General features: G+C 37.8%; 2 protein-coding genes across 3 annotated transcripts in view; one reads left to right on the top strand and one right to left on the bottom strand.

The window, feature by feature from the left end:
* The window catches only part of LOC100649795 (glutamate receptor ionotropic, kainate 2), a 151999-nt gene that overhangs the window by 80799 nt on the left and 44888 nt on the right, over window positions 1–26312 (top strand). For both annotated transcript variants that reach the window (XM_003393272.4, XM_012312126.3), the window contains one exon: window positions 12803–12910. In XM_003393272.4, coding sequence (XP_003393320.1) covers window positions 12811–12910 — 100 coding nt within the window. In that variant the 5' untranslated portion in view covers window positions 12803–12810. The remainder of the gene's footprint in view (window positions 1–12802; window positions 12911–26312) is intronic.
* On the bottom strand, window positions 3–1337 carry LOC125385109. The gene is made up of 2 exons (XM_048405851.1): window positions 1266–1337; window positions 3–1184 (listed from the first exon to the last, which is right to left on the bottom strand). Exons 1-2 carry the CDS (start codon window positions 1335–1337, stop codon window positions 3–5), a joined length of 1254 nt encoding a protein of 417 aa, XP_048261808.1.

The following is a 26312-nucleotide window of genomic DNA, read 5'->3' as shown; positions in this document are numbered from 1 at the left end:
CGTCAATTGTGTGTCCGCCTCGGACTGGTTGATGGACTTGGAGGCGAGCTTGTCCGTGATGCCCCTGGTTTGTGCTTCCTAGTGGCCTTCCGAGTCTTTGACGGGGATGTAGATGATCTCCTGCTGGAAGAGGAGGAACTTCGATTTGAATTGGAGGAAGTCGACCTTGCCTTTTGCCTGTCCTGATGTAGCATTGTATGATGGCGACCTCCACACACCCGACAAGACCCGGCATGACAATCCCGAGTTCTGTGTTCCGCACTCAGGCAATTCAGACACAAGAGTGCACTTTTGACCTCCTTCAAGCGTTCGCTGACGCTTTTGGCTCTGAATGCGTCGCAATGCCAAATGGAGTGTTGTCCCTTGCAAGAATGGCAGGAATTCTTGACTTGGGATGCGGTGAATGTCTGTCCTCGTATCTTACGCTGTCGGACTCGTATGGGTTGGTCCGGTGATTTAATTTGCTTGACCTCGAAGGGCGATAAGCCTGTGAGCGCTAGATTCTCGAGGTAATTGGTGTATTGAGGCATCTCCTTGTTGGTCAAGGTTAGCTCCCATTGTTGTCTGACGTGATCAGGTAGCTTGGTGCTGATGAGGTCGAGAAGGATGCTATTCGCCTCTATGGATTGTCCCAAACTGGTTAGTGCATCAAGGTTCTGTCTTACGACATTGGTCAAGTCTCTTAGGGCCATTGGAGAACACTGTGTCAGCTTTGGATAGTTAATGATCTCAAGGCTATGACATGACACGATGCGTCGTGGACAATCGTACCTCTGCTTGAGAAGGCTCAGAGCCTTCGGATAGTTCTCCTCATGGAAAACTAGAGAGTTCACGCAATTCGCGGCTTCCCCTACAAAGGAAGCCCGCAGATAGTGGAATTTTTGCAAGGTGGTTAGGCAAGCGTTCTTGTCGATAGCCGAGTTGAAGGTATTATAAAATGCGTTCCAATTTTCGAATTTCCCGTCGAACGCTGGTAGCCGCATTTCTGGTAAATGCATTTTCACTTCGGGAAAATCGATGCCCTTAGATGTCGACGGGATTGAAGATGGCTTTCCTTCCCGGAGGCGCTGTATTCTCTCGTCCAGGGAACTGTACTGTCCCGACGCTACACGTTCCTGAACGATGTCCTCGTCTTCGATGTCGTCCAACTCGTCCTGGAGTGATAGGAATCGTTTCCACCCGTCCTAGAGTAGGGCTTGAGATGATCTCAAATATGCAATCTCTTGCATGCCTGACTGTTCGTATCTATCGATGCGTTCCCTTACAGTCGTTAACGTGCCTTCGAACAGTTTATCACGTCGTTCCCTTATGCTGTTGATCTTGGCTGGCGTCGACATGATTCGGAATGTGGACCGACTTGAAATCTTCTCAAAGTTGATTACTCAGTTACGTCGGGACGCTGCCTTGACCAATGTGTATATCTCTTCGAAGGTGTTGCTCCTGACATCACTGACCTTGATGGAATGATACACTTCCGCTGTTGGATTCAAAGGGAACACGTGGCACTGTGTGTGGTCACCTTACTTGACACTGGCACGTGATCCGGCTCGAAGGACCATGTAAATTCGACCAATCGTGGGGAGACGCAATCGCGAGGAAACACGTCAACGGGAGTCGTAAATTCCCGTTACGATTATAATAATCGACGCCGCGAGTAGATCGATCCCCTGATTTCCGTTAAGACAATAGAGGTGGTTGAAATGATATAACTCCGTGATTAACAGTGTTATAACTTATATATTTTCCAACAACTTCGTATAATCACACACACTAGTAACGTCGCTGAGTATGAGGATTGCCTTGATCTTGCTCAGATTCTGACTGCCAATCTGATAGATGAAGGCTCTCGTGTCGTAGTAGACGTAGCGATTGATCAGATCCGACCTTGACTGAATCGAATCAACAGAATCAACCGAATGACCGAATGAATAGACGTCGACTGCTTGACTTCGACTGTGTGACTTGAGTGACTTGAATTGACTGACTGACTGACTGGAACAGACTGACTGACTTGAACTAAATGACTTGAACTGACTCCCTTGTGTGTCTGACCTTTGGGACTTACGGAGGAAAGCTCGGGATGTGGGTGGTTTTTGAACGAAGGAAGTTGATTCGTTATTCGTACTTTCTGTTATGAACATAAGGACACGAATCCCCGTTACCATTGGCTAAGACGTTAACGATTGAAGTTGGGAGATGGAAGCACCCTACCGGCATGACTCGTGGGAAAATACTGACATTTCCATTATACAAATGCCTGGTTTTCCCTAGCATATAATTAACAGTTTTTCCCGTCATAACTACCAGCTTACTCCGTAATTTTTAAGAATGTTCAATAAACCTAAGGACTTTTTTAAGTACCAGTTATAAACCGAAAATACTTGCAGGATTCAAGGTTCCTGCAAGCTAATGAGAATTGGTTTATGGTGGGCCTTAGCTTTATTGAGGGTTCTCTAACGACGCTTGGGCCTTGACGGTCAGACATTAAGGTACGTCGCGCGGACCTTTTCACGCGACGTAACACCAGGAACAATCGCGTTGTTAAACTAGCATCGAATCAAAATTACCGAAAGTTTCGATCAGAAATTGAATTTTAAGTCATAATTCATAACGAATGTTTCACCGAGAACTTTCTTCACTTTCTTTTGCCATTTGCCTTGCTTGTAGCTTTGTGTGAAATACAGTTATGTTGTCTTTCTGTTAGTTTTCTCGTGTTATATCGCGTGATATACGACTGAAATCGTTATTTAAACGATAGGGGCAAGAAGTACATATTTCATGTAACGACAGCCAATTTAAATTTCTACTTCTACTTTCTATCATGACGATAATTACGATGAAATTTTTGAAACATATTTGACTTTAATATGCTCAGTATAATACTAAAATCCAAAGAAAAATTCTAATGATCGAAATAGATTTCTTTATACAATGTATTCATTTATGATACGTCTGATATTTTACGATATTTCAAAGGAAACACATTATTTTTTCGTAGTCGAAATTTATGTCATCGACGTTCACGTCATCAAACACGCGATGTGGGTTTAGTTAAATAAAATCGTATTTCTTTCTTCCCCATCCCATAACTAAACCTACAACATGGAACGATAGTCATTCTACCAGCATTCAAGTTTTATCAAAGGAAAGGAAGCGCACAGACATTTCGCGAATAATACTGCAATTAACTTCAGCCACTCGAACATGTCGGTGGAGCACGAAGAATGCGTTAGAAGCACAATGCCCGTTCAACTATCGACTGGCAATTTCAAGTTCCAAAACGGGAACACGTAATTGAGGAACAAGAAAAATTTCCTCTCTATAAATGCGGAAAACTTCAATTTCGTTGAGATTCTAAAATTCGAAATAAAAGGAAACGAGCAATTAAGAGAACAGAAGAGAACGAAAAAATCGACGCAATAACTGGCTACACCCAGAGGGTAACATCGAATCTGTTTCTTGATATGGTTCGATTCACTTTCATTCCCACGTGTATCTTGCACATCGATTTCAGTTATGTTTTCATCAAGATACATTGCTTGGTACAATGGTATTCAATTAAAAGTATCCCTACACTCACCTATTTTGAATAAAATGTAATTTAATTACAAAATCACAAGTAAAAACTATGTGTTAATAAATAATGATTACATTGCGTACATCGCCAACTGTTTGGTATTGATGCTGCTGCTGGATGCATTATTATATTTTTATATGATAACATTTATTTTAAAAGATTAGTAGATATACAATGAAATAATGGCATCTGCAAGTGCAAAACACGTTACAGTATAAAAAAAATAACTTTTTACAAAAAAAATTTCTATCAAAATATCCTGACAGAATTCTTTATGAATCGCGTATTCAATTTTAACATACCGTTGATCAGTTTTTAAATAACAAATATTGCTTTTAACTATTAGCTATTTATTAATTTGTATGTTTTATCAACACTCATCTTCTTTTGCCACCAATCGGCTAAAATATCCGGATATTTTCGAACGGTAGTATAAGTAGCGAAAGACGAATCAACGAGAATATGAGATGCAAGCATTAATTTTATCAGACTACCCCTTCACACTGTATACGTATAATGTAATAAATCAAGGGATAAAAGGCATTGAAAAATTTCAGGAATTAATCATCGATAACGAACGATGGAATTATGATTATATGGGTATGCATTGAAATGAATACCGTTAATTTATTTCACGTGAAAAGAATTTTTCTTGTTATTTCGATAGTGCGACGGAATAATTACGTTGTTCCTTTTAAAGAGATACATGGCTAAATTAATAAAACTCTGTCCTACTTTAATCCACGACTTGAAATATGCTGGAAAAACGTATATGTACATATACGAATAATATGAGCGAAATTACAGAGAACAAACGTTTTTTCTCGTAATTTAGGTAAGAATCTCAATCACAATTAATTAAATGGAGTGCAGCCCGTTTTATAATACGTATCATATCAGAAAAAAGAAGCAATTATTAAAAATCTTTTAATTGAATAGATGTTTAGGATTAAATTAAAGAATTACATGAAATATTCGAATAACTGCAATGTATCCTGCACCTATTATCAACAGTTAATGCTATCCTTTCTCTATTGGTTTATTCTGCTCTTTTAAATTAAGATTTTAATTAAGTTTAAGTGAGTGTTTATTTCTCTTCGTTCAATTTTGAAATATGTGATCGCTACTCAGTAACAACCTGTATAACGTAACTTTATTTCAAAGTTAAAACGAAGAACTTGAAATATTTGAACAAATTATATTTGTTCTTTAAAAATGAATAGAGGACATCTTAGACAGGACATTTTAACTAAGGAGGTCAATCACTACAATTATCGTAATTTTTTGAACCAATATTTTAACTAAAAAGGGTAGTGTTCCTACTAGGGAAATTGTGAATGTTTATGCAATTTTATATTTTTATGAACATAACTAAAGAAATAGGTTCTAAATAGAAATTTGTTTCGTCTATTACATATTACAATAAGCGTTCCTTGTACTTTGATTATTTTATATATTCCTACAATAGCATTTCGTAGATTTTTGGAATCTTGAATTTTCTAAAAATCTATAAATATCCACAGTCTAGTTATTAGCAATAATTTATCAAAATTGTCTTAATTTTCGAGCTCCGTTACAAATTCTCCAATGCGTGGATTCTAAATTTGACATTTCAATACTCCAAGCCTGCAAATCACAACTCTAGCTTCCTAATACTCCATATCCAACCTATATACATTATACATGTATCTAATCTCCATGTACATAACGGATTCTCCACAGTTTCACATAGAATCATTGATTCACGTTATCCGTCTCGTTCACTCGTGAATATTCGCGGATACCGAATTCGATCGCGTCGACAGCGCAGGATTCTCACACTAGAAAACAACTATTGAAGAACAAATGTAGCCGATGATAATTGCGATAAGATACGAACGGTCGATCGAGATACTTGATGTGGCCGGCGGCATTGCAATGACCTAAGAGGAAGCAAAAAACTCGAGGGGGTTGAAAAGTGTCAATTGAATGAATTTCACCGTTCGCAGATCATTACAGTGCCCAACAGCTCCCTACCGACGGAACAGCGACTTTAATGAAGGTTGACACAGATTTTCAACGAGCCAAAGGGTGACCGAGGGTGTTTCTGTATCCGATAAAAATCGCACCCAGTTCAGACCGCCTGTCGGGCTTTCTTCATCTTGACCTTCTTTCGCTCGAGCTCCAAGCAATTCGCCGGTATTTTTCGCCAGAGTACAGAAAACTCGTGAATGGCCAACTTTTCTGTTAAATAAATGGTCCCTTCCGTTTCTATCGGTGAAGACAGGAAAGTTCGTTTTGAAGCGTCCAATCGAAATCAAACAAATGGTTTCGAACTTCGGCATTAACTTTCACTTTGAATTTTCTTTGTAGCTTACAGTGGCTCACGAAAGTATTCGAACACCTTCTGTGTAATATATTATATGCGTTATGCGAAACACTTTGAAGTTTCATTTAGATCGTAATGAGGCACGATTATCATAATTATATCGACAAAATTTGGAATAAAGACTGAAAGTAGGTATAAAAATTATATGATGTATGGTGCAAGTATAGGTTTCACAGATATCATAAAAGTATCGAGACAGTTAATTACTCATTATATTAATAAGTCTCAACATTCTGCATTTATTGCATATTTTTAGGAACATTGTGCCAAGTACAGGTGGTGTCGAGTATTAATATCATATCGACATAAAATAAAATTTAGGAAAAATTGCAAAACAATTTTGCGAAACGGTTTACACGTTTTCAATTAAAGCGATTTTTTATTAAATTTCCGAACACATTGTTCTGTAGGGAATCCTGAATCGTATTATCGAAATGTAACTCTCATCGAAACGTAAAATGCACGATTTGTCCGGAGAAAATAAAATTTTAACTGAGTTAGTTCATTTAACTTTCGACGAGAATACGGAAGTTGTTTTCGGCCGGCTTTCAATAATCGACAATGCAGATTCTGACGCGTTTCCTGCACACCCTTAATCCATTTCACGCACTCGGACGTTTTCTTCTTGTGCGATTACACCTCGTTAATGCCAACATGATAGAAATTAAAAATATTTTTAGGAAACTTCTACACAAACTACGTAGTAGCATATAACTTTAAAGTAATAATATCCTTTTCCAACTTGTTTACAAATAATCACTAAATAATCTGAAGAATGTAAAAATATGCATTGTATCTTTTGATAAATGGACGAAGACTCTGAAAGAACAAGATAAATAAGTTACTTGATCTATTCACAAAAGAATACACATATCGTTATATATCATATATATTACATAAATCAATGTTATAGATATGCTTTTTTAAAGAAATACGGATGAATCTATTACACAATCTAATGGATTGTGAATAAAACAAAGGAATACAGATAAAATACGAAAAGAGAAGAAAATGCTAGAAAATACGAAAGGGCGAGGTTCGACAAGCACGCAGCTCGCATTCAACCGTTCCCAGTCGTTTTGATAAATTTTAAATCGATTAAAAGATTCTCTATGTTCCACGTGATTGCAGTTCCTATAATGCTCTCATTCAATGGGTGCAGTTCGCTTTCAAATATCAACTCCCCTAGGAATAGCCTGGATCTGCTCTTCCGCGAACCTTTTAATCGTGGATTTCACTACTTAATTAAAAATCGCGTGAATGTTAGGATCGGCCCGGCTCGCGCGCACTACGGATATGAATTACCTCAATTTGTTCCATTCAGACTCGTCGGACGGGACGGGTTTCCGGCTACCTGTATACGTTTCATGAACACAAACTCTAAGCGAACGGGTTCAACCAACGAGCGCACTGATGCCATTCGTTATTTTTAAGAGGGTCAGAACGTCAGCCGCGGAGGAAACTTGTCACGCGATCTCGTCGTTAAATAACCGACATTAAAACCATTGGTCGTTTTCCACCGTGAAATGTTCGCAGTTGAAACATTCAAATTTACACTGTGCTGCAATTCCGGCAGGTTCCGCTTCAGATTACGCATCGTTACAGCGCATGGATCACAAGCTTAGCTTCCAGTTTGCTCATCTTACGATTTCTGACTCTGAACTATAGATATAAAATTCGAAAGTTCCAACAATTCACAAAGTCTTAAGGTCCGAAGTTCAGAAAGTTCAACTTGTAAAGTTCTTGCTTAATTCGAAGTTCTGATTTGTGCGCAGTTCAAACTTTTCGAGAGTTGTGCACAAAAATGCTAATTCTAAAGATCCGAAAGTTCGATTCCTAAGTTGGAAGTAGTTTTAAAGGTTCTGTATGTGTCAAATCCTTATACTGGGGGTGTCGCAGCGTTTCCCGGTCAAACGTTGTTAGCATATTCTGTAAGTCAAGACGAGAGAAAAAAGTCATAGGAACATATATCACTGGCAGCATTGTTAAAGAACTATAGCAAAAAGCGATATATGAAAAGAAAAGGTAGCTACCGTGCGTTGCTACGATACAAAATATGAATAAGTCAGAAATATTTACATTCAGTATCAAAAAGTATCGTAATACTTTTATGATTCCAGCTTCACAAGTAATAAGCGAGAACTTCAAAGAGTAATAAATTCAATTTTTTTGCTGTATGCCAATCTTATATTGGCAGTAATGCTGAACATTTTGAAATAGAGTTTGAGCTGGAGTTGTATTACGATACCTTTTCACTGCTACTAGACGTAAATGTTTCTGGTCTATTCATACTTTGTACCGTAGTAACGCACGTTCTTATTATAACTTCACATTTCATATATAACTTTTTGGTACAATTCTTTAACAATCCTTCCAATGATATATGTTTATATGACATTCTTTTCTTGTTCGAACCTATAGAATATATTGAGAACGTTTGACGGAAAAAATTAGAGCACCGTGTATAAAGGCCTTGTTTTATTTTTAAGATTTGTATCAGTGTTGAGAAAGGTTTATGCAATCTGGAAATTTCTGAACTTTCAGGAACATACCTTTCTATTGTCACCTTCAAGGGTCGATTGTATCGTCTAACACAGCGGTTTGCAACCTGTTACGTCGCGTGAGATGGTCCGTGCGACCTCGTTGTCTGGCCGCCAAGTACGCGGTCCGCGTACCGTGGGAGGGCATTGGTAGGAGGCTTCCTCCTCCTATCTCCATTCATTAACGTTAGCTATAACCATTGGGCATCGCAGATCTTTTCCTAACGAAAAGTGTGAACAACGAATCCGCTTTCTTCGTTCAAGAATCACACCCACACCGAGCTTTCTTCCATAATTACATGAGAGTAGACAGTCAGTCAAATCTCAGCGAGAGAAGAGTCAAACACCAACTTGGAAGGAGTCAACATTCAAATACCAACTCGGAAGGAGTCAACATTCAAACACCAACTCGAAAAGGGTTAAAACTCAGTCACCACTCGACAAGTTGCTAATACCTATACGAGTCGAACACTTTGAACCCGATTGTGAAAGACATTATAATTCGACATCGTAGCCTAACCCACGAGTATTTCCGAATATTTATATAATCAGTGAAATCCGCGGCAACAATGGTAAGCGTAGACAGACTCACCGCCTTGCGTCGCACCCAAGACTATTATATCGATCAACTCACACGTTTATCGAAACAACTGGACGAATACGAAGAATCCAGTCATCAGGGAGAGTCTGACTTAATAGTCATTGAGGAGCGGCTGAAAGAAGTTTGGACGGGATTCGAAACCAATCAACATGAGATACTAAAATTAGACGAAGAGGAACATACGCGTGGCCTCGATATAGCGGACCAGTATGATAATGTAGTAATGCGGGTAATCCGTCATATAAGTAGCGTAGAACAAGCATCGACATCGATACCGACAAAATGCGAATCAGGCACTGGTTCTGGGCCGATATCAACACCACCCTCATCTCTGCAGAGAGATCGAAAATTTACTCCAAGACCCACATCTAACACTCAAGGACAGAGGAAACAATGAAAACGAAAGCCCACAACTTCGAAAGAGGTCGACTCACCGGTTACGTTTCCATCTGATTCAGTGCGTCACGACCAGTTAGTCACAGCCCAAATGAACATCTTTAATTACAAGGCACAACCAATCCGAAGTAGGGCTCTGCTAGACACCGGTTCAACCATGAACTTTATGACCGAAAAGTTGGTCAAATCACTCGGTATAAAGCAGGGAAGATGTTCGATCCCAATCGGAGCCCGTGATACCCTAAAGACGACTGCAAAGCGCTATATCACGGCCACGATAACCTCCATGGAAGACACGTACAAACGTACAGTGACATTTTTGGTGAGACTGACAATCGTGACATTGGTCTCAGATAAACCCGTAGATCGCTCAATAATCCAAATACCCAGGAGTCTCCAACCAGCCGATCCAAGATTCCACAGGCCTGGCCCGATCGACATCTTATTGAGCGCGGGACCAACACCAGCATCACTATGCGTCGGACAAATTATCAATCAATCAGACGATACCGACTAGTGTCTGAAAAAGACCCGATTCGGTTGGGTCATCGGGGGAGGGGAAGCCTAACCGCTCCATCGACATCACAAGTCGAACACTTTGAACCCGATTGTGAAAGACATTATAATTCGACATCGTAGCCTAACCCACGAGTATCTCCGAATATTTATATAATCAGTGAAATCAGTTGTTGCAAATAAAATATATATTATAATCTATTAACCGCAGTGTTATACCAACTCAACTACTCCTATTATCCAAACAGAAATAAGGGGATCGATCTGTTCGTTGCGTCGATTATTATAATCCCGTTGATGCGTTTCCTCGCGATCGCGTCTCTCCGCGACTGGTTGACTTTATACAATCTTTATGCTGCTACGTTTCCCCGAAAAAAAAATTTTATTCTTCCCATTTTATTCTTTTAATAGATACAATAATATATATACGTTTTAAATAATAAAAACTTTATTACAAAAAAACTGAAAACTACAATTAACAAAATAATAATAAGGTTTTGGTATAAATATACGCGCGTTGCGATATAAATTTTTATTTATTTGTAGATATTATGGTATGAAAATTAACATTTGATTAAAAAATTTTGCTGCCTCCCCTGCCAATAGTCCACGCCTTCCAGGTTGGGGAAACCGCTGGTCTAACAAGAAAATAATGATACGTATCATAGTGAATGAGACATTCATTGTACCTCATTCTAGACTTTACATATTATAATTTGTTTCGTTGTTTTATCGTGTGAATATTTGCTCAGTTATATTGTATATATTGTGTATATTTCGTGTACTGCATATATTACAAATATTGTATGTATATGTGCGTGCGTGCGTGCGTGTGTGTACATGTGCAATTATGCATAATTATGTATGAACCTAATAAGTAGATTTTCAAATAGAAGTGTCAGTGCAAATGCATACTACGAGTGCATAATAGAAGTAGTAAATAGTGCAAGAGCAGCTACGCAATGTATATGCTAGTCCAAATGCAAATACAAGTTCGGGAGCAAGTGCTTTACGCATGTGCAAACATGAGTGTAAGTACAAGTGTACGATATAGGTGTAAGTGTTAGAGTAAGTTTATAGCGTCTGTGCAAGTGTATTCTGCAAGCACAGGTGCATAGTGCAAGTACGAGTGCAAGTACAAGTGCAAGTGTAAGTACATATTCATATTGCGAATGCAAGTGCAAATGATAATAATACTATTCAATATTGGATAAAGTTTCCTATAGTAAATTAGATAAGTTTATAGCAAATGAAGGTAATTAATTCACACGGTCTATAGTTAAGAAATCAATCATAAAATTAACACAAACATAAGAAATATAATGCGAGAGAACCGAAAGAATGATGAAAGAAACTTGGAATGTGAAATCAAGGGTTTATCCTGGAAAAGGAAGTAAACCACCGGACAAGAAGCAAACGACCGAGGGCAATGTGCGGTCACGTATTTACCCGAAATACTTCGCGATCATTCTGAGCGATCAAACAGGTTTTCACACAGAACGATTGATGCCAGGGAAATCGCGCATTCCATCGACACAAGAGTGCACCGATTTCACTCGAGTTCGAACGCAAACCGTACGTGACAAGTACTCAATGCCTCTTAAATTCGGAAATCAGAAAAATCCTCGAATCGTGAAATCGCGCGCTGTCGTCCACCAAGTCGTACGTTCTTCCGCTTCTGCCTTCGTGTGTGAAATTTTATAGACCGATTTAGCACACGAAGAGAAACTGAGATTTATTTCTGAGATTTACCAAAAACGAATTTATTAAAACCAGGAGATAATTATTATTTTCTATTTCTCTTGCAGGAAGTCTAGCTATCGAACGTTAAAATTAATTATTCATGGTTTAGTAATTGTACTGAGAAATATTAATCATAATAATATTCGTTGTACCTTTACAAATCCTGCTCGAATTGAAGAAAAATTAAAATATTGAAATTAGTTCTTAAGATCTAGGAATCGTCAGTTGTATTATATAGATTTACATTTTTCACATATTCAAGTATTTGGACGTAGATTATTAGAAAAATTAACAAAAAATGTTAGGAAGAAGTAGAAGTAATGGTTATATTAATAAAATAGGTATTTGCCTGACATATCAAAGACTATACTACTTAATCGGATAAATACCTTTATTTAATAAAAGTTAAGATTTAAAACTATTTTTTTGAAAGTGAGTAAATAATAACTGAAATTCATTCGCATCCGCAATTCCGTATTAGTTCACATTGAATGACATAATTACTCCATACAAAAATACAACACATAATTATCTGAAAATATAATATTCGCAACTTTATTAAAGTTTCAAGAAATTGGACAGGTACTTCTTTAATACTTTCACCACCTACCAAAAAAAATTATAATTTTCAGTTCTATCTCTAAAAACTTCTGCTGAAATAGTTCGAGCTCAAAGATCGAACAAACAAGTGAGAAAACAGGATGAGAATACATAAATCATTACAAGAACCATTACAAGATTTCAATAACGGATATAAACTTTTACTGCAAAATCGCAATTGTACCTGACGCTATGTTTTTCTGTGGGTCCTTTCTCGCTAAAAACTCTGTTGTGACGTCGCAATGAAAAACGATTTTACGTTGAATGAAATGTAACTCTCATGACTAGTTGCAATAACTGTCTACGAAACACACGTTCGTTGCATCAGACGAATCTAACCTGTCGAGAAATAGCACAGTTTTGCAAAATATTTAGTTTAACATTATATTGCACTACTAGAAAAAAATAGTACTATCTCTAATTAATTTATCCGCTAATTATTTAATATGTGTTTTCTTCAGATCACAAAATGGCCGTTAGCGTGGATTCAAAATGTGCTGCTGTTATCGTCATTGCTTTGTTGACAGTAGTTCCAGGAACTCACGGTGTACCGCGTACAATTAAAATTGGTGAGTAACAAAAACAAAAATCTAAATATTAACGAACCTAACCCAATTTAATTTTTCGTGAACGTATTTTTCCATTGAAGTAATTTACCCGTATCTCGATGAGAACTATTACCGAATCTACCGAGTTCCGCGAATTCCAGTAACGGCAGCAATTTGCAAAACAGAACCTCTCAAAAAAAAGGAGTACGCGAAAAATCTACAACAAAATGTCACTTTCGACAAAAACACCGTGTGCTGCGAATTTCGTGTCGAGCAAAAGGTAAACGAAGAAGAAAAATAGAACATGCGCGGGTGCAAATTAAATTTCTACCAGTGTCGAGACAAAGCATCCCCCCTTCATCCTCTATGCTCTCCTAAAAAAGATGAACGAACACACTGGAAAAAACTCTCGTTTTTTCCAAAAGAACGAGGCGGCGTAAAAATATTTCTGCAATAATCGTAACCACGTGCCTACGTACTTGTGTTTCGAACAAAAGACGCGACACCTTTCAGTTCCAGTATAAGATCAAACAGTAAAACAGGGAAAGAGAGTTTTTTCAGTCAGTTCATTTCCATCCAATGCAAATAACTCGTCGAACGAAATGTACGTCCGATAGCGGGCGGATCGGGGAAGGGCAGAACGTAAATTGCACGTGTCCCAACGTGACCGCACACTAGAACCGCAAGCACACCGACGGTGTTTGCACTTTATAGGCGTATTACACGACTGCTCTCACGGAAGTCACGTACGTGGCCGCAGGTTACTGAAGAAGTGCGCGTTTGTCATGGCGCCGGCTTAGTAGAAACTCCCCTTATGAAAATGCCCAAATATTTAGAGAAGAACGGATGGGTTTCATAAGAGGTCTGTTCTAGCGTATGCAGTAGCTGCATTTACCATGATATGTACACACCGAGCCGCGCACACATTCGTATACACAACCACCATGGTGAATACGACGCGGACTGGATATTTCGTTGAGTAGCCTCGCTGAAAATCTCTCGACATACGAGTAACGCGTATGTACCAGCTGATTCATACGGCTACCGTAACCAAAGAATTCTCTTCTGACAAGGAATTATTTAAAGTTTCTGGTTGAACGATTGAGCAGAATTCTCATTGCCGTCCGCTCTCGCCGGCCCGTTTCTAGAACGAAAGGATGTATGTTTAATTAAAATTGAATAGGCTCTCTAAGGTAGTATAAAGCTGTGTAATTAAAGAACTGGAAATTTGAACTAACTTTGAATTGGAGTATTTGAAAGTCTTACGATAGTGTGAATATGTTAATGGAAACTGAGGAGACGTTTGTTCATTTTTAGTATTAATCATGTAATATACAAAAGAAGCATGAAATGTAAGACTGAATAAATTTTTTGAATGTTGAATGACTTTTTTTTGCCACGTCGACGAAACGTATTGCTACGATCGAACATGAACTTCCGATATTTGATACGCTTCCCTTTTTCTTGTATCAGGCATTTCCGATATCCGTATGCGTAGCCTAAAAAGCTGCCTCCAAGGAAATCAATTTCGGATCGCCAACTCCCTTTTCTTATCTCGAGTTTGTATTACCCGTTTCATATTCTTTACTTGAAAAGTATTTCTCTTTCGATATAAAAATGATAAAAGGCCACAGTCTCAATTTTTGTGATACCTGCTAGAGTTTCACGTCAGCGCAGGTTTATGGCAGGTTTTTAATGTTACATCAATGTATATAATGGAAAATAACCTCTTCGCAGAAATTAAAATTGCCTCGATGGAAGAAAAATAAAATCACACGACAAAAGGATTATCGAGCACAGTTTGAATAATCTAATAAGCGAGCTTTACGATCTAATTAATGCAAGAATTGTAAAAAAAGTAAACATTATCGTACAATATTTAGGGACGTGTACGGAGTAAATTGACAACGCCTAATCTTTTCATTCGGTGCAACTGAGGATTTGTAGGCTTCGATTTTCAAAATTTCGGATGCAATATACATAATCGATGCAATGAGAATGTCGATGGTAATTATATGTTAGAAGATACTTCAAAAAAATACAAGCCAATAAAAAGCTATACAGTCATTAATCATCGTCTTCTTAAAATTACGACAGCGTTTCAAACCCGCGATGACTTGACTATCTCTCCTACCTGAGATTATTCTTTGGACCGTGAACCCATCCAATAATTAATTTCAACATTTTTGAGATATTTTAACCGCAATCCGCGATCAAGATAAATAGACGGTAACCACGGACCGCAAATTCGAACAACCGTTTCAACTCCTTGCGTTAAGCGAGGCTGCATTCCGTATGGCTGACTATGAATGGGCCATTCTAGTGCCTCAAGTCAAATCCCATTCATCAATGCAGCGTTATCGAGCGACTCGAGTACAAATAATGAAATATCCTTCGATGATGCACAACCGGCTGAAATGCGCCGCAATAACAATTTATTTTACAACCCTAATAAGCGGCATTCGAATTTACAACCAGTGGGATGCAGAAAATTAAAACAGCAATCATTTTTGTTATTACTATCGTTTTAAATTATGCATTTTGTCATCTTAAATTAGACAATTCCCAGAATATATGACATGTATAGATAAATGATATCGGTATTGTCCCAGATATGATTCAGTTGATTATCCGTTTCATTAATACCAGTCATTATAATCGTCCATCGTTGAATGCCCGTAGTATACTTGCTGTAGATTGCTATAGTCGCTCGTCAAAAATCATAGCGATTTATTGTATGCGCAAGCTTAATGTAAATGATAATCCTTAAAGACTAGTATTATTGTTAATAGGATTATTAGTAATGCTTTATTGATTTTTTTATTAATTATAGTCATTCATCGTTAAATCGGGACTGCGTATAGATTATTATTATTCACCTTCTAAAATTCGTAATATTTTCCTACATTTTTGTACATATTGAGCTGAAATATTAAAATTTAAAAACTAATGTTGTTATTATTGCCGATTATTAATAGAATAATAAAGATGTATTATCAAGAAAATGATACATTTTTTTAATTAAAAAGATTTAAGCAATTTCGATCAATGACTTGGCAAAATTCCTTAAAAAAGAGCGACATAAATACTTAAAGCAGAAAATCGGACGAAAATATAATTACATATTACATAATCCACGAAATAGATATCCGTCGGAAGATGAATAATTCTTGAATGAACTACGTGACTGGAAACATGTAGGTGGCGAATATTTATCAATATTTCTTTCGCCCTTTTGTTTTGCCTTCGAAATAATCTACAAATTGAAGCGACACGTGGCGTACGAACGAGATTGAATTATTAGCGAACAAGACACGTAAGCGCGTCCATGCGAGACTAGTTTTCATTGGTTTACGAGCCCCAAGCCAGGCAGCACACGTCTCGCCTTTTCCACTAAAGCCAGCGTTGTTCACGAGAATTACTGGTCATTCGAAGGGTGTAAGAAACCCTCGTGGGCGAACCGTGAAAAGTTTCAGCGTGCCAGCGCGATGTGACTATAAATAAGGATTATATTCGCGTACGACGTGTCGCGTGTATAAAATTATACGTCCTCGCCTGCCGTTCGAACAGGCAGCTTTACGGTCTGCCGTGTGTAATTCCATTCGAAAGTAACAAACAAGCGAATCCAGGAACCCATCCACACCGTTCCAAAAGTTTAACCAGTCCTTTCTGACGACGATTTCACGATTTCGTTGTCACATTCACAATACCAGGCTAAGGTAGAGTTACCAAATGGATAGAATTTACCAAATTTGGTCATAAATCTATATATAATAAATGCACGCATAATAAATTATGCCATTGATTTTGTGTAATGCTTCGCTGGTATATCACTTACCCATTTAAATATAATTACGTAACTTTTACCGCCTAAATTAGCTTAAAAGTGCAACGGAGGAACCGTAACGCACGACACAATGTTAAAAAAATTTGTAAATTTTAGAATCGATAATTCTTATAAATATGGAATAATGAAAGTAGTTAATCATCAAGAGAGTACATCGAATCATCGAATGTGGGAATTGCTTAGACTAAATGTATTATGACATTTTATAGGCAGCGATTTAATACGCGTATTCTTTATTAATAACGTCTCATAATATATAACAAATTTGAGTTTTCTATGCAAAGTTCACGGTTGAATTGTAAAATATTTAAAGTTGACTGATTCGAGTAACCCAATATACACGACGGAAGAATTAAAAAATTCGTGGGAAAGGGAAAATTTTGCGCGTAGTGCATTTTGAAACTCACACTCTTCGATTTCAGCGCGATACATTTTTTATGGTTGCAACGATATTCGAATTCTATTTCGTACGCCGGTAAACAGAACTGTAAAAATACTGCACTGGGATACATACATTTGTAACGCTTTTTAACATCGAACGGGTAAAGTTTTTTCAATCTCCGCATACATAAATTTTGATTTATTTATTCGAAGTGGGAAATATCAAACAGCTAATATTCGTAACTCAGATTACTAGCGGAACCTAACCATTTCAGCTTATTCGTTGATCCAGTTGTGTTATTGTTTCACGATACTATCCCGTGTTGCGTTCACATTTTATTGGAAAATTCAGGTCAACGTATAGTTTATCGTCGTTAATATTTCAACGAGGTGAATCTCTCGATCGATGAGCCGTCCGAAATTCGATTGAAAATAACGCTTTTTCATGTCAGTGATGATCAAATTGCGGATCTTATTCAGTATTTGTCCAATCAATTCTTATTAATTAGGTACATGTTGTACGTATACTATATCTTGGAATTGGTTTCAAATTTTATCCATATGATCACAATAGTCCTGTCTCGTTACAGCTAATGACATTTTTAAAAGCTGATGCATAACATACACCAGGTGTATCGAAAAAGTAATGGGACTGGCCCTGTGGAAATGTTTATATGTCATTTAATGAAAAATGTACATTGTACCCTTCAAAATAGTTCCCTTGAGAAGTTATACACCGTCGGAAGCGGTTCTCCCACTTCAGGGAACAGCGAAGGAATTCTTTTAGCGAAACTGCTTTCAGTTGGTCAGTTACAACCTTTTAGATGTTGTCCACATTTTCAAAGTGATGTCGTGTGATTAAGATTTTTAATTTTCGAAAAAGCTCAAGCGAAAAAAATAATAGTGATGTGGATTGAACTCTGAGGAGCGTGAAGGCTGTGCAACCACAAGAATACGTTTGTTGGCCAAAGATTCATTTACAGAGAGTGCAGTGTAAGACACTGCACGATACGACACAGTTTCATTTCCGCAACGCGTTACTGAAACACACATTTATAAAACTCGCTACGTAATCGCTCGTGTTAACTGAATCGAGTTCAGACTAACATTGAAAGCTAAAGTAGAGATACTGCGTCACAAATAGCATCGCAGCATTGATGCAATCGGATTCCCGAGAATCGAAATCTGATTACTTTTTTAGACATATCTCGTATTATATGTATTATATGTAAAAATTTTCTATGACAAGCATTGAAATACTTTCATGAATGTATGCACACGTAAATACTTAACAACAAAAGGATACAACTCTCAACAATTCTCGACAGACGATATATACGTAATCCCTATCACGACACGGTTTGACCATCACTGCACTTTGTCACACGAAAGTTTCCCGCATCGTAAACTTTTTCACCAATACTCTATAAAATGCCACAATTCACCTTATACAGTAAGCAGTCAAAGTATATCTTGAAAACATCATTGAGCTCGTTCATGTTATCAAGCCGTCAGATGTTTATTGATATCAGTATAAAGCAAACAGAGAAAGCACAAAGAAAGCACGAGGAAGGGAATCAAGTGAAAAGGAATCACGAGAAACGATTGGAGGAGCGCGTGCAGCATGAGCCAGTCAGCCTTGTATCGTAGAGATCGTCGATTTCCTGTACCGTCGGAGGCTGTGGCTTCGAGGCTTCCACCATCCGGAAGAGACGAGCATCGCGCCAGGTAGCGACTTCCTTTGCCTTCCCACGAAGGCAGACCACTCTTTTCAAGCGCATGCCATCGCGAAAATACCCTTCCTCCCTCAGTAAGTGATTACTTCCCTTTCAAACGTGTAACCGGATCGGGTATGCGTGTGCCACTATTCAATGGAAATAGAGAGACGCCTTTTCATTGGCGTTTCCCGTAGAAAACTGCCCCTCTTCCGCTCTCGTTCCTCGTCCCGTTCTAACCGTGAACTTTTGATAACGTTATTAGAAGTTGTTCGCCGGTCGAGCCAACGATTCCAGCTTAGCGAAATGGTTCCTCGTGGTTCACTTGGGAGAAATAAAGTTGTCCACTGGGGACAGATAAAAAGAAGAAATCGAAGAAACAACGAGACAGAGGCAGGATGGCTTGATCGATATTCAACGGTAGATAAAGGTGTGATATATCGTCGTGGTGAATGTGGAAACGGCCTGAATGCTGCTGACATCGGTGACGGACATCGGTGTTGCTGGAATGACCTGTGAATCCCGGACGAAGAATACGTTTAGAGAAATCCATCGACGAAGCTAATCGTTGATTTCGTCCATTGATTCTTTTGACTCGTTCTTTTTCTATCCGCTTCCTGTTCTTTCTGTAAGAGATTAATGACTTTGTACTATGAACCGAAGAACAGAGTGATTTACAGATCTTGCATCTTAAAGATTCTTCAATATCATACAGAACCTTTGATAATGTGTGTAAAACGAGCAACATCTCTGTTGTAACTCTACAAACGCAATCAATGTCTAAGCAGAAACTGTTTAACACGTCACAAAAGCAGTGTGAGGCACATTGAAAGCGTAGAAAATAACGCACTTGCGAGATTTATATGTACAGTCTTACGGGAGGTCAAAAACGTTCACAAAAACACACATATTCCAAGGGCCGAAATGTTTAAGGGAATTTCTGTCCCATTTAACTTTCCACGTAGACTTGTTTCAAATTTTCACAACATCGATGTTCGATTTGAAATTTCAAATATCATTATGTCGTGTTAAAAGATTTTAAACATTTTCCATCTATTTATCAAAATTTTCACAAGACATCTTTATACTCGAAAAAGTTGAAAATTCTTAACCGGAATCCCTTCCATACTGATTACATGGCCCCCCTAAAAATTTTCCTAGCTCCAAGTCAGAACTTTCACTGCGTACAACTTGCTCCAAAGTTTCGCAAAGTTTTTGTTGCACCGTTGGAAGGAGGAAGATAGAGAATACAAATTGTTTGGGAACGATACAGACGGAATAGGAGAAGCTGCTGGGAAATATCAAATCGCGGAGCTGCCTAACCTTTGGAGACTGAAGTTCCTAATAACAGTTTGGTTCACGCCTGTCCTACAATTTCTCCTCGGGAATTGTAATTGCTCCGTGGAATAATTCACAGGCATTATAGATATCCCGAGGACAAGAGTTGATCATAGCACGCCTAATGAAGGATAATGATTAGTCCAATCACCGGCTATTCATACCGATCCCCGTTACAAAGGGCCTACCTTCCCGTAAATCCAACTATGACTCTGTCTACCTATCAAAGCAGTATTTCGTGCTGCATAGCTGAAATTGTTTAACGAGAAAAGTTTCATTCAATTTCGAACCGAAACCATGTCTGTATTTACGCTGTCAGAGACTTTTTCCCTGCGCGATGGACGCACGAAATTTGTTTCATGGAATACCGCTCCCCGGAATGGTGAAAAAGGGTGGAATGATTTATTTTTATAACTGGCTAGTTATGCGTATGCAAATGTTTAAAGCGTTTCACTTGTCTGTAACGACGAGAGATGTCGTTAAAGGCGTCCAGAAAATTCTAATAATGAGAACTGGAATTTAATTGTATTTGTTCTTCTCTGCTTTTCTTTTCGCCTCTCTCTTCTCTTCCTTTTTTCTCTTTTTTTTTCTTTTTACAATTAAATATAACGGTTTGAGAAAAGAAGCAGGGAGGGTGGCAGGAATATGGAGTAACGTCGAAAAATAATATCGTCGCCAGCTTTCATTCTTTTTCATTATAATTCTTTCGCCGATATTATCGTCGAAGGAGATACGGAAGTTCCTCGTTTCGTCTTATATTCTTGCCGCTCTTTACTCCCTTTGCGTCACTCTATTGCGGGCCCGATAATAGCACGGCTAAGCTCGACTTTGTGGATAATAGTTATAAGTTTAATTAAACCAGTCCTTCGTAGCGCAACCCTCCATTCTTCCTCTGGGATATCGTACCGCGCGAAGCGCAGATGATTCCCGTATCAAAGAAGAAAAATTGCAGGACGCTGGGCGTATATTCCCTTTCTCTTCTTCTTCTTCTCTCTCTCTCTCTCTCTCTCTCTCTCTGCATGCTTCCCTTTCCGAGCATTTTCTTTGAAAATTCCGGCAACCATGGCGAATCTACAAAGAAATTTTAATCGCTCCTGAAGCAAAAGGTACGCCTTCGATGCTTTATAAATCTTGGTAATCTGTACAAAAATGAAGACAACATTGTAGAAAAATGTTTATAAGTACAACAAGGACGAATTAAAGAAACACACTTATACCGAGATACACTAAGCTCGATTATTTTCTGTAGAAACACGATTTCTCCATTTTAATTTGCGACAAGCTCTTTGTTATGTACGTTTTTATGCTACTATGTGGAAAAACTGCACGTTGTATATGTTGTATGTGTGAAAATATGATTGGAAACCGAGGAAGTTCTACATGAAACGTCCAAAGATTTCAGAGATTCGTATTATCATTATTCTGTTCCTGTAGCGGCACATGCGTTGTTTTGTCACAGAGGATTAACACTGTACGACGCATATAATGTAATATAAACAAACTCTGGACAAAGCAATATCGCGCTACGTACAACCGTCAACCGGAGCCAAGTTCAAACCTTCCGATGCCCTCCGCCCCCCACCCGACCAGTATAAATAGACGACCATGTTCTCCAGACATAGTCAGTCATGCAAATCAATATCAGCATCGAATCATCGAGATCATCAGTCGAGCGAATGGGTATAACGAATCAGTCTGAGGTGTATTTGCTGTCCGTGGTAATTGTAGCTGCTGACTGTAGATGTCGCTGCTGGGGTACTAATGTTTTTCTTCTAATTTAGATGCGTGAAAGAAAAATCGGACTACGGGCGTCGGGATTTGAACCCGGGGTCTCGAACGTTCGTAACCTTAGGCGCTAACTACTGCGCTGCCGTTATTCGGTGTTAGTTAGTGTCAAGTGGCGGTATTTGCGCTGTTGAGTGCCGCCACAAGTCTAACGAATCAGCATAACAATTAGTATCGGTACCACAGTATCGCGTAATCTTATAACGAATATCATCGAGCGAGCAACGCTTACGATTAACTTTGTATTTTACATTTCAGAATATCTGTAAATATAGTTAACGAAATTAACTCGTTTCGTTATTAATTTAACCAACAACACGTCTCGCCGTCCACCACATTTCAATTGGCAGTTTCCCGTTGCTTCAACCACTGTCAAGTTTCATAATTTTTGGAATGTAATCCCAAACGGAATTGACCTAACTAAAACTGATTGGTTTTCGACAAATTTTCACTTCACGACCATAAAAGTCTTGGATTTGTTTAACACGTTTATTAGTCTCGTAAACATACGTGCCAAAAAAAATTAAATTCGGCACGCAAAATCCCTGTTTCTCGCCGTTAAACTCTTCTCGCAAAGCCGTTTCCTCTGGTTGATCCGATAGCAAAATATCGAAAACCTAATGCGTTGTAGAGCGTGTTACAACTGGTTCTAGAACCAGCCGTGAAACACTACAACTTTCCAGCAAGAATGTTTCCAACAACAACAGCCTGGTAATCGTTCACCGGTGAAATTTTGCCTGTCGAAAAGAGAAAAATATTGCGCTTCGCTGACACTCGTTAGATATTCATGGGAATCAGAGTGCAATTCGCACTTTTTGCTCGTGACAAGCACGTAAGTCGGGGCCAGGACCTGTGGCCAGGAAATCGGGATAAGGGTAGAGAAAGGGGGGAGGGAGAGAGAAGCAGATAGATAGGCAGGCAGACAAACAGACAGACGAAGTGGGGCAGAAAGATAAAGAGAGAAGGAAAAAGAAAAAGAAAAAGGAAAATAATTCCGTGAGAAAACATTAATGAGGCTTGAACATTCGCGGACAACGTCGAACGGGCTGAACTGAATCTCTGGTCCGATTTTTCAACGGTTGGGCGTCGAAGTTTGAACGAGTGGCCGTTAAAAGGAAATATTTTTCCTCATCTGGGCTTTCCCAACCACGTCAAAGGAACCTTCAGGAAAAGTGGTAAGGGAGGAAGCGGGGAACAGCGGAAGATTCCGCGAGGGCAAGTAGAGTTTTTCCAACGAATGAAATTAAACGACTCCCGGAGAAAGAGCTCGTTTAAAAGCGTATTCGCCCTGGTATTTTCGAGCGGATGAAAAAGGGGCGGGAGTGGCGGCGAGGATTTTTTTGAGGACACGGTAAAAGGCACCACAGACAGCCGGAATGACAACCCTTCTGGTCAGGTTCAAGTTTCCTCCTTAGAATAACATCAAACCAGTGTTAAACTGCGAGAACGTGATTTGCTTGAAAAATTGTTGTTTACACAGTATAACCGTTCGTTTTGATTAATTTTGTAAGAAAGATAGTTCTACGTTTTGATCTATTTAATTCAAGAGTTAAGAAATGCTTAGCTTGCGAACTTGAACTTGCTCTTCATTATGAAGTTTATATCTTAATCCTTCATCTACATACTGATCGCTTTCGAATAAGTAATCTTAAGACACTTTTTCATTTTTTCTATATTTTTCCTTAAATTTTGCCCTGCTTAAATAAATTGAGGTAACACGTGACAATAAAAAAACTTCGTTGATATTATGGAAACTTGGAAGAGTATACAAGAATTTCGGAGGATTTTTTAGGACACAAAATCCTAAAAAGAAGACGGTATGGACTTAAACGACCCAGTATACAGACGACGTCAGTAAAAATAAGGTTGCAGAAGGAAGGTTAAGGATCTTATTAAAAGTAAAATGTTATTCGAAAATAAAGATGTTTTAAAGAAATTAGTTGAACCGCCTGTTTAATCCAAAATTCCAAATAAAATTCCAAAAGCCAGAATTGATCAGATTACATTTTGAAACATTAAACATCGATGGCATATTTCGACACTGAATTTAAAACGTTTTCGAAGAAAAGAATTAGTCAATTTGATTTCAGAATATCTCAATTGCCTTGTGAAATCAAAATTCATACCATAAAAATAATAATAGACCCGTAAGGAATATTAAAATTCCAGACAGCTCTTCAATCAAATTATTACGTTTAATTCCTCGACAGGATATGTCATTTTGATCTTTCTTCACATTACATCGTACAACGATCTGCTTCATACAGGTATATCGTTAACGAAATTCTTTCTTCAACTGAATGAACATCATTGCGTTGAATTGTAACGAATCCGTGTTATTCTTTGCCAAGGCGAAAATCGTCCGTTAAAGAGCAGCCCCTAGCAAATGCTCGTTTATTTACTACACTTAATTTCTCTCAAGCGATAGGGAACGAGCAATTATCCAAAATGTTCTTTCCGATCCACGCTAGAAGACGCAAACCTCACGCAGTAAATCAGCGAAAATAATTGAACGATCGACGAAAACCGAGCAACATTGCCTCTTTAAATCTATGTTGCTGAATGTACTGTTGCAGGAAATAAAAGAGACCCAGCTGGCATTGAATAACAGATGTTCGTTGAACATGTTGATAGGCAAGCAATAAAAATTCGAGTTACAAAAGCTGTCGAAGTTTCGCCGAGGGTATTTAATTGCTGGAGGTAAAACAAAGCTCGTTTTTTTTGCTTCGTGATTCTTCCTTTTATTCGTGCGATTCTTTCATTTATCGCTGAATGTTTTAAGCATGAAGCGAACTAATGAATAGAGCTAAGCGGGGAAAACGATCCGTCATAGGATAATGAGGATACTCTCTCGTTATTTATTCCAACACTTTGAAGCAGATATACATTTTGCTGTCTTTTCTTTCGATTCAATGCTTTTTTGACTTTCGATACAGAGAAAAATCTGGTGCATAGCTGTTAATTCTTATGCAAGCAACCAACATGGGGCTATCGTTATGTGATGACAATAAATAACAAACGAATAAATTAGTTTGAAATTTTGATATTTCAAAGGTTTGCATAAATTTCGATGTAAATATGTCCGAATAATGTAAATTCAAAGTGATTTTATGCTATTTTTATTAAAAAATAACAAATTGATAGAAGCAATGTAAGAATTTAGACTCGAGTACCTGGTTGTGGATACTAATATTAATATTAGTTTATTTCATAAGTATTTCATAAGTATAATATTGTTTGCGTACGCGTAAAATGGATGTGAGTTTAAATGAAAATTGTTATTATCAGAATTTTATAAAGTTGAAATAGAAAATTTCAAGATAAAAAGTTATAAATAATACGGAAAGATTCCTCGCTTATCAATTGCCAACAGAGAATTCTTTATTTTCATTTAGTATACGTTTCATTTAGTATCAACGATAATATTACTTATGAAATGACCTGCTATAAACGATACCATCGAAAACAACGACGTTATTTGAAAATTCTTTGACCAAGTGGTTCGACATCTTTTTATAAAATTTTCTTGGTAAAGGTTTCTTTCGAATGGTATAACGATCAAAGATAAAATTCTTCGAAATGGTCAACGCCGTTTTATTCGATCGTTTAAGGGGGACGATGCTGTCCAAGATTATTTCACAAATGATAATCGGGATTATGACCGCTTTAAAAGTTTATGTTTAAAGTAACATGGCTTTTCTTGCTGATAGTGCGACTTTCGTGACTTTAACATCTCTCTCTATTTGCAACATTTCGCTAATGAGATACCGACTGGGATTACGAGATTGCGTTAATTTTTCTTCGTTTCAGTAAGGAAAATATCTATACTTATTTTACATTCGTTTGAGCATGTTTCAATGTTCTAAAAGTTATCTAACGATGAAATTCAATCGAATATATGTATACTTATAAATTATATAAATTATACAAGTTATTATCAATACACTAGTTGCTTTTCTATATTTACAAATCGTTTAACTTGCAGAATAAGTGTCATAGAATTTGAATATGTATTAGCATAAGTAATTCAATATTTAGAATAATTGAATCTCAGAAAAGTAATATTTCAATTTCGAAAGACAAAAGACTATTGATTCACAGATTTTACATTTCATTAACATTCGTATACGATTGCCAAAATCGAGTAGTCTTGTTACTTATAAGCGGTAATGTAAAAGTACATATAGTTTGTTTTTCTTGCAGCATACATAAAGTGTTCTTAGCTTTAGCTCTAAAGATCTATCACGATGTTTCTATTGCTATCACACGAGAGTAAATTTCCTTCCAGAAGGAAAAGTCTCTTTAAGAGGACGCTCGTAAAAAGTCACGAGGAATTTTCACAAGCGGTCGCACACAG

This window comes from Bombus terrestris, chromosome 1 (genome assembly GCF_910591885.1).
Source record: "Bombus terrestris chromosome 1, iyBomTerr1.2, whole genome shotgun sequence".
Taxonomy (NCBI): Eukaryota; Metazoa; Arthropoda; class Insecta; order Hymenoptera; family Apidae; genus Bombus; species Bombus terrestris.
This window is presented reverse-complemented; position numbering and strand designations above follow the sequence as displayed.

Coding starts and splice junctions, on each gene's coding strand:
- LOC125385109 (XM_048405851.1), bottom strand. CDS start 1,337: ATGTCGACGCCAGCCAAGATCAACAGCATAAGGGAACGACGTGATAAA. Junction 1,185..1,265: donor TCGAAGGCACGTTAACGACT/GTAAGGGAACGC, acceptor GCCCTACTCTAG/GACGGGTGGAAACGATTCCT.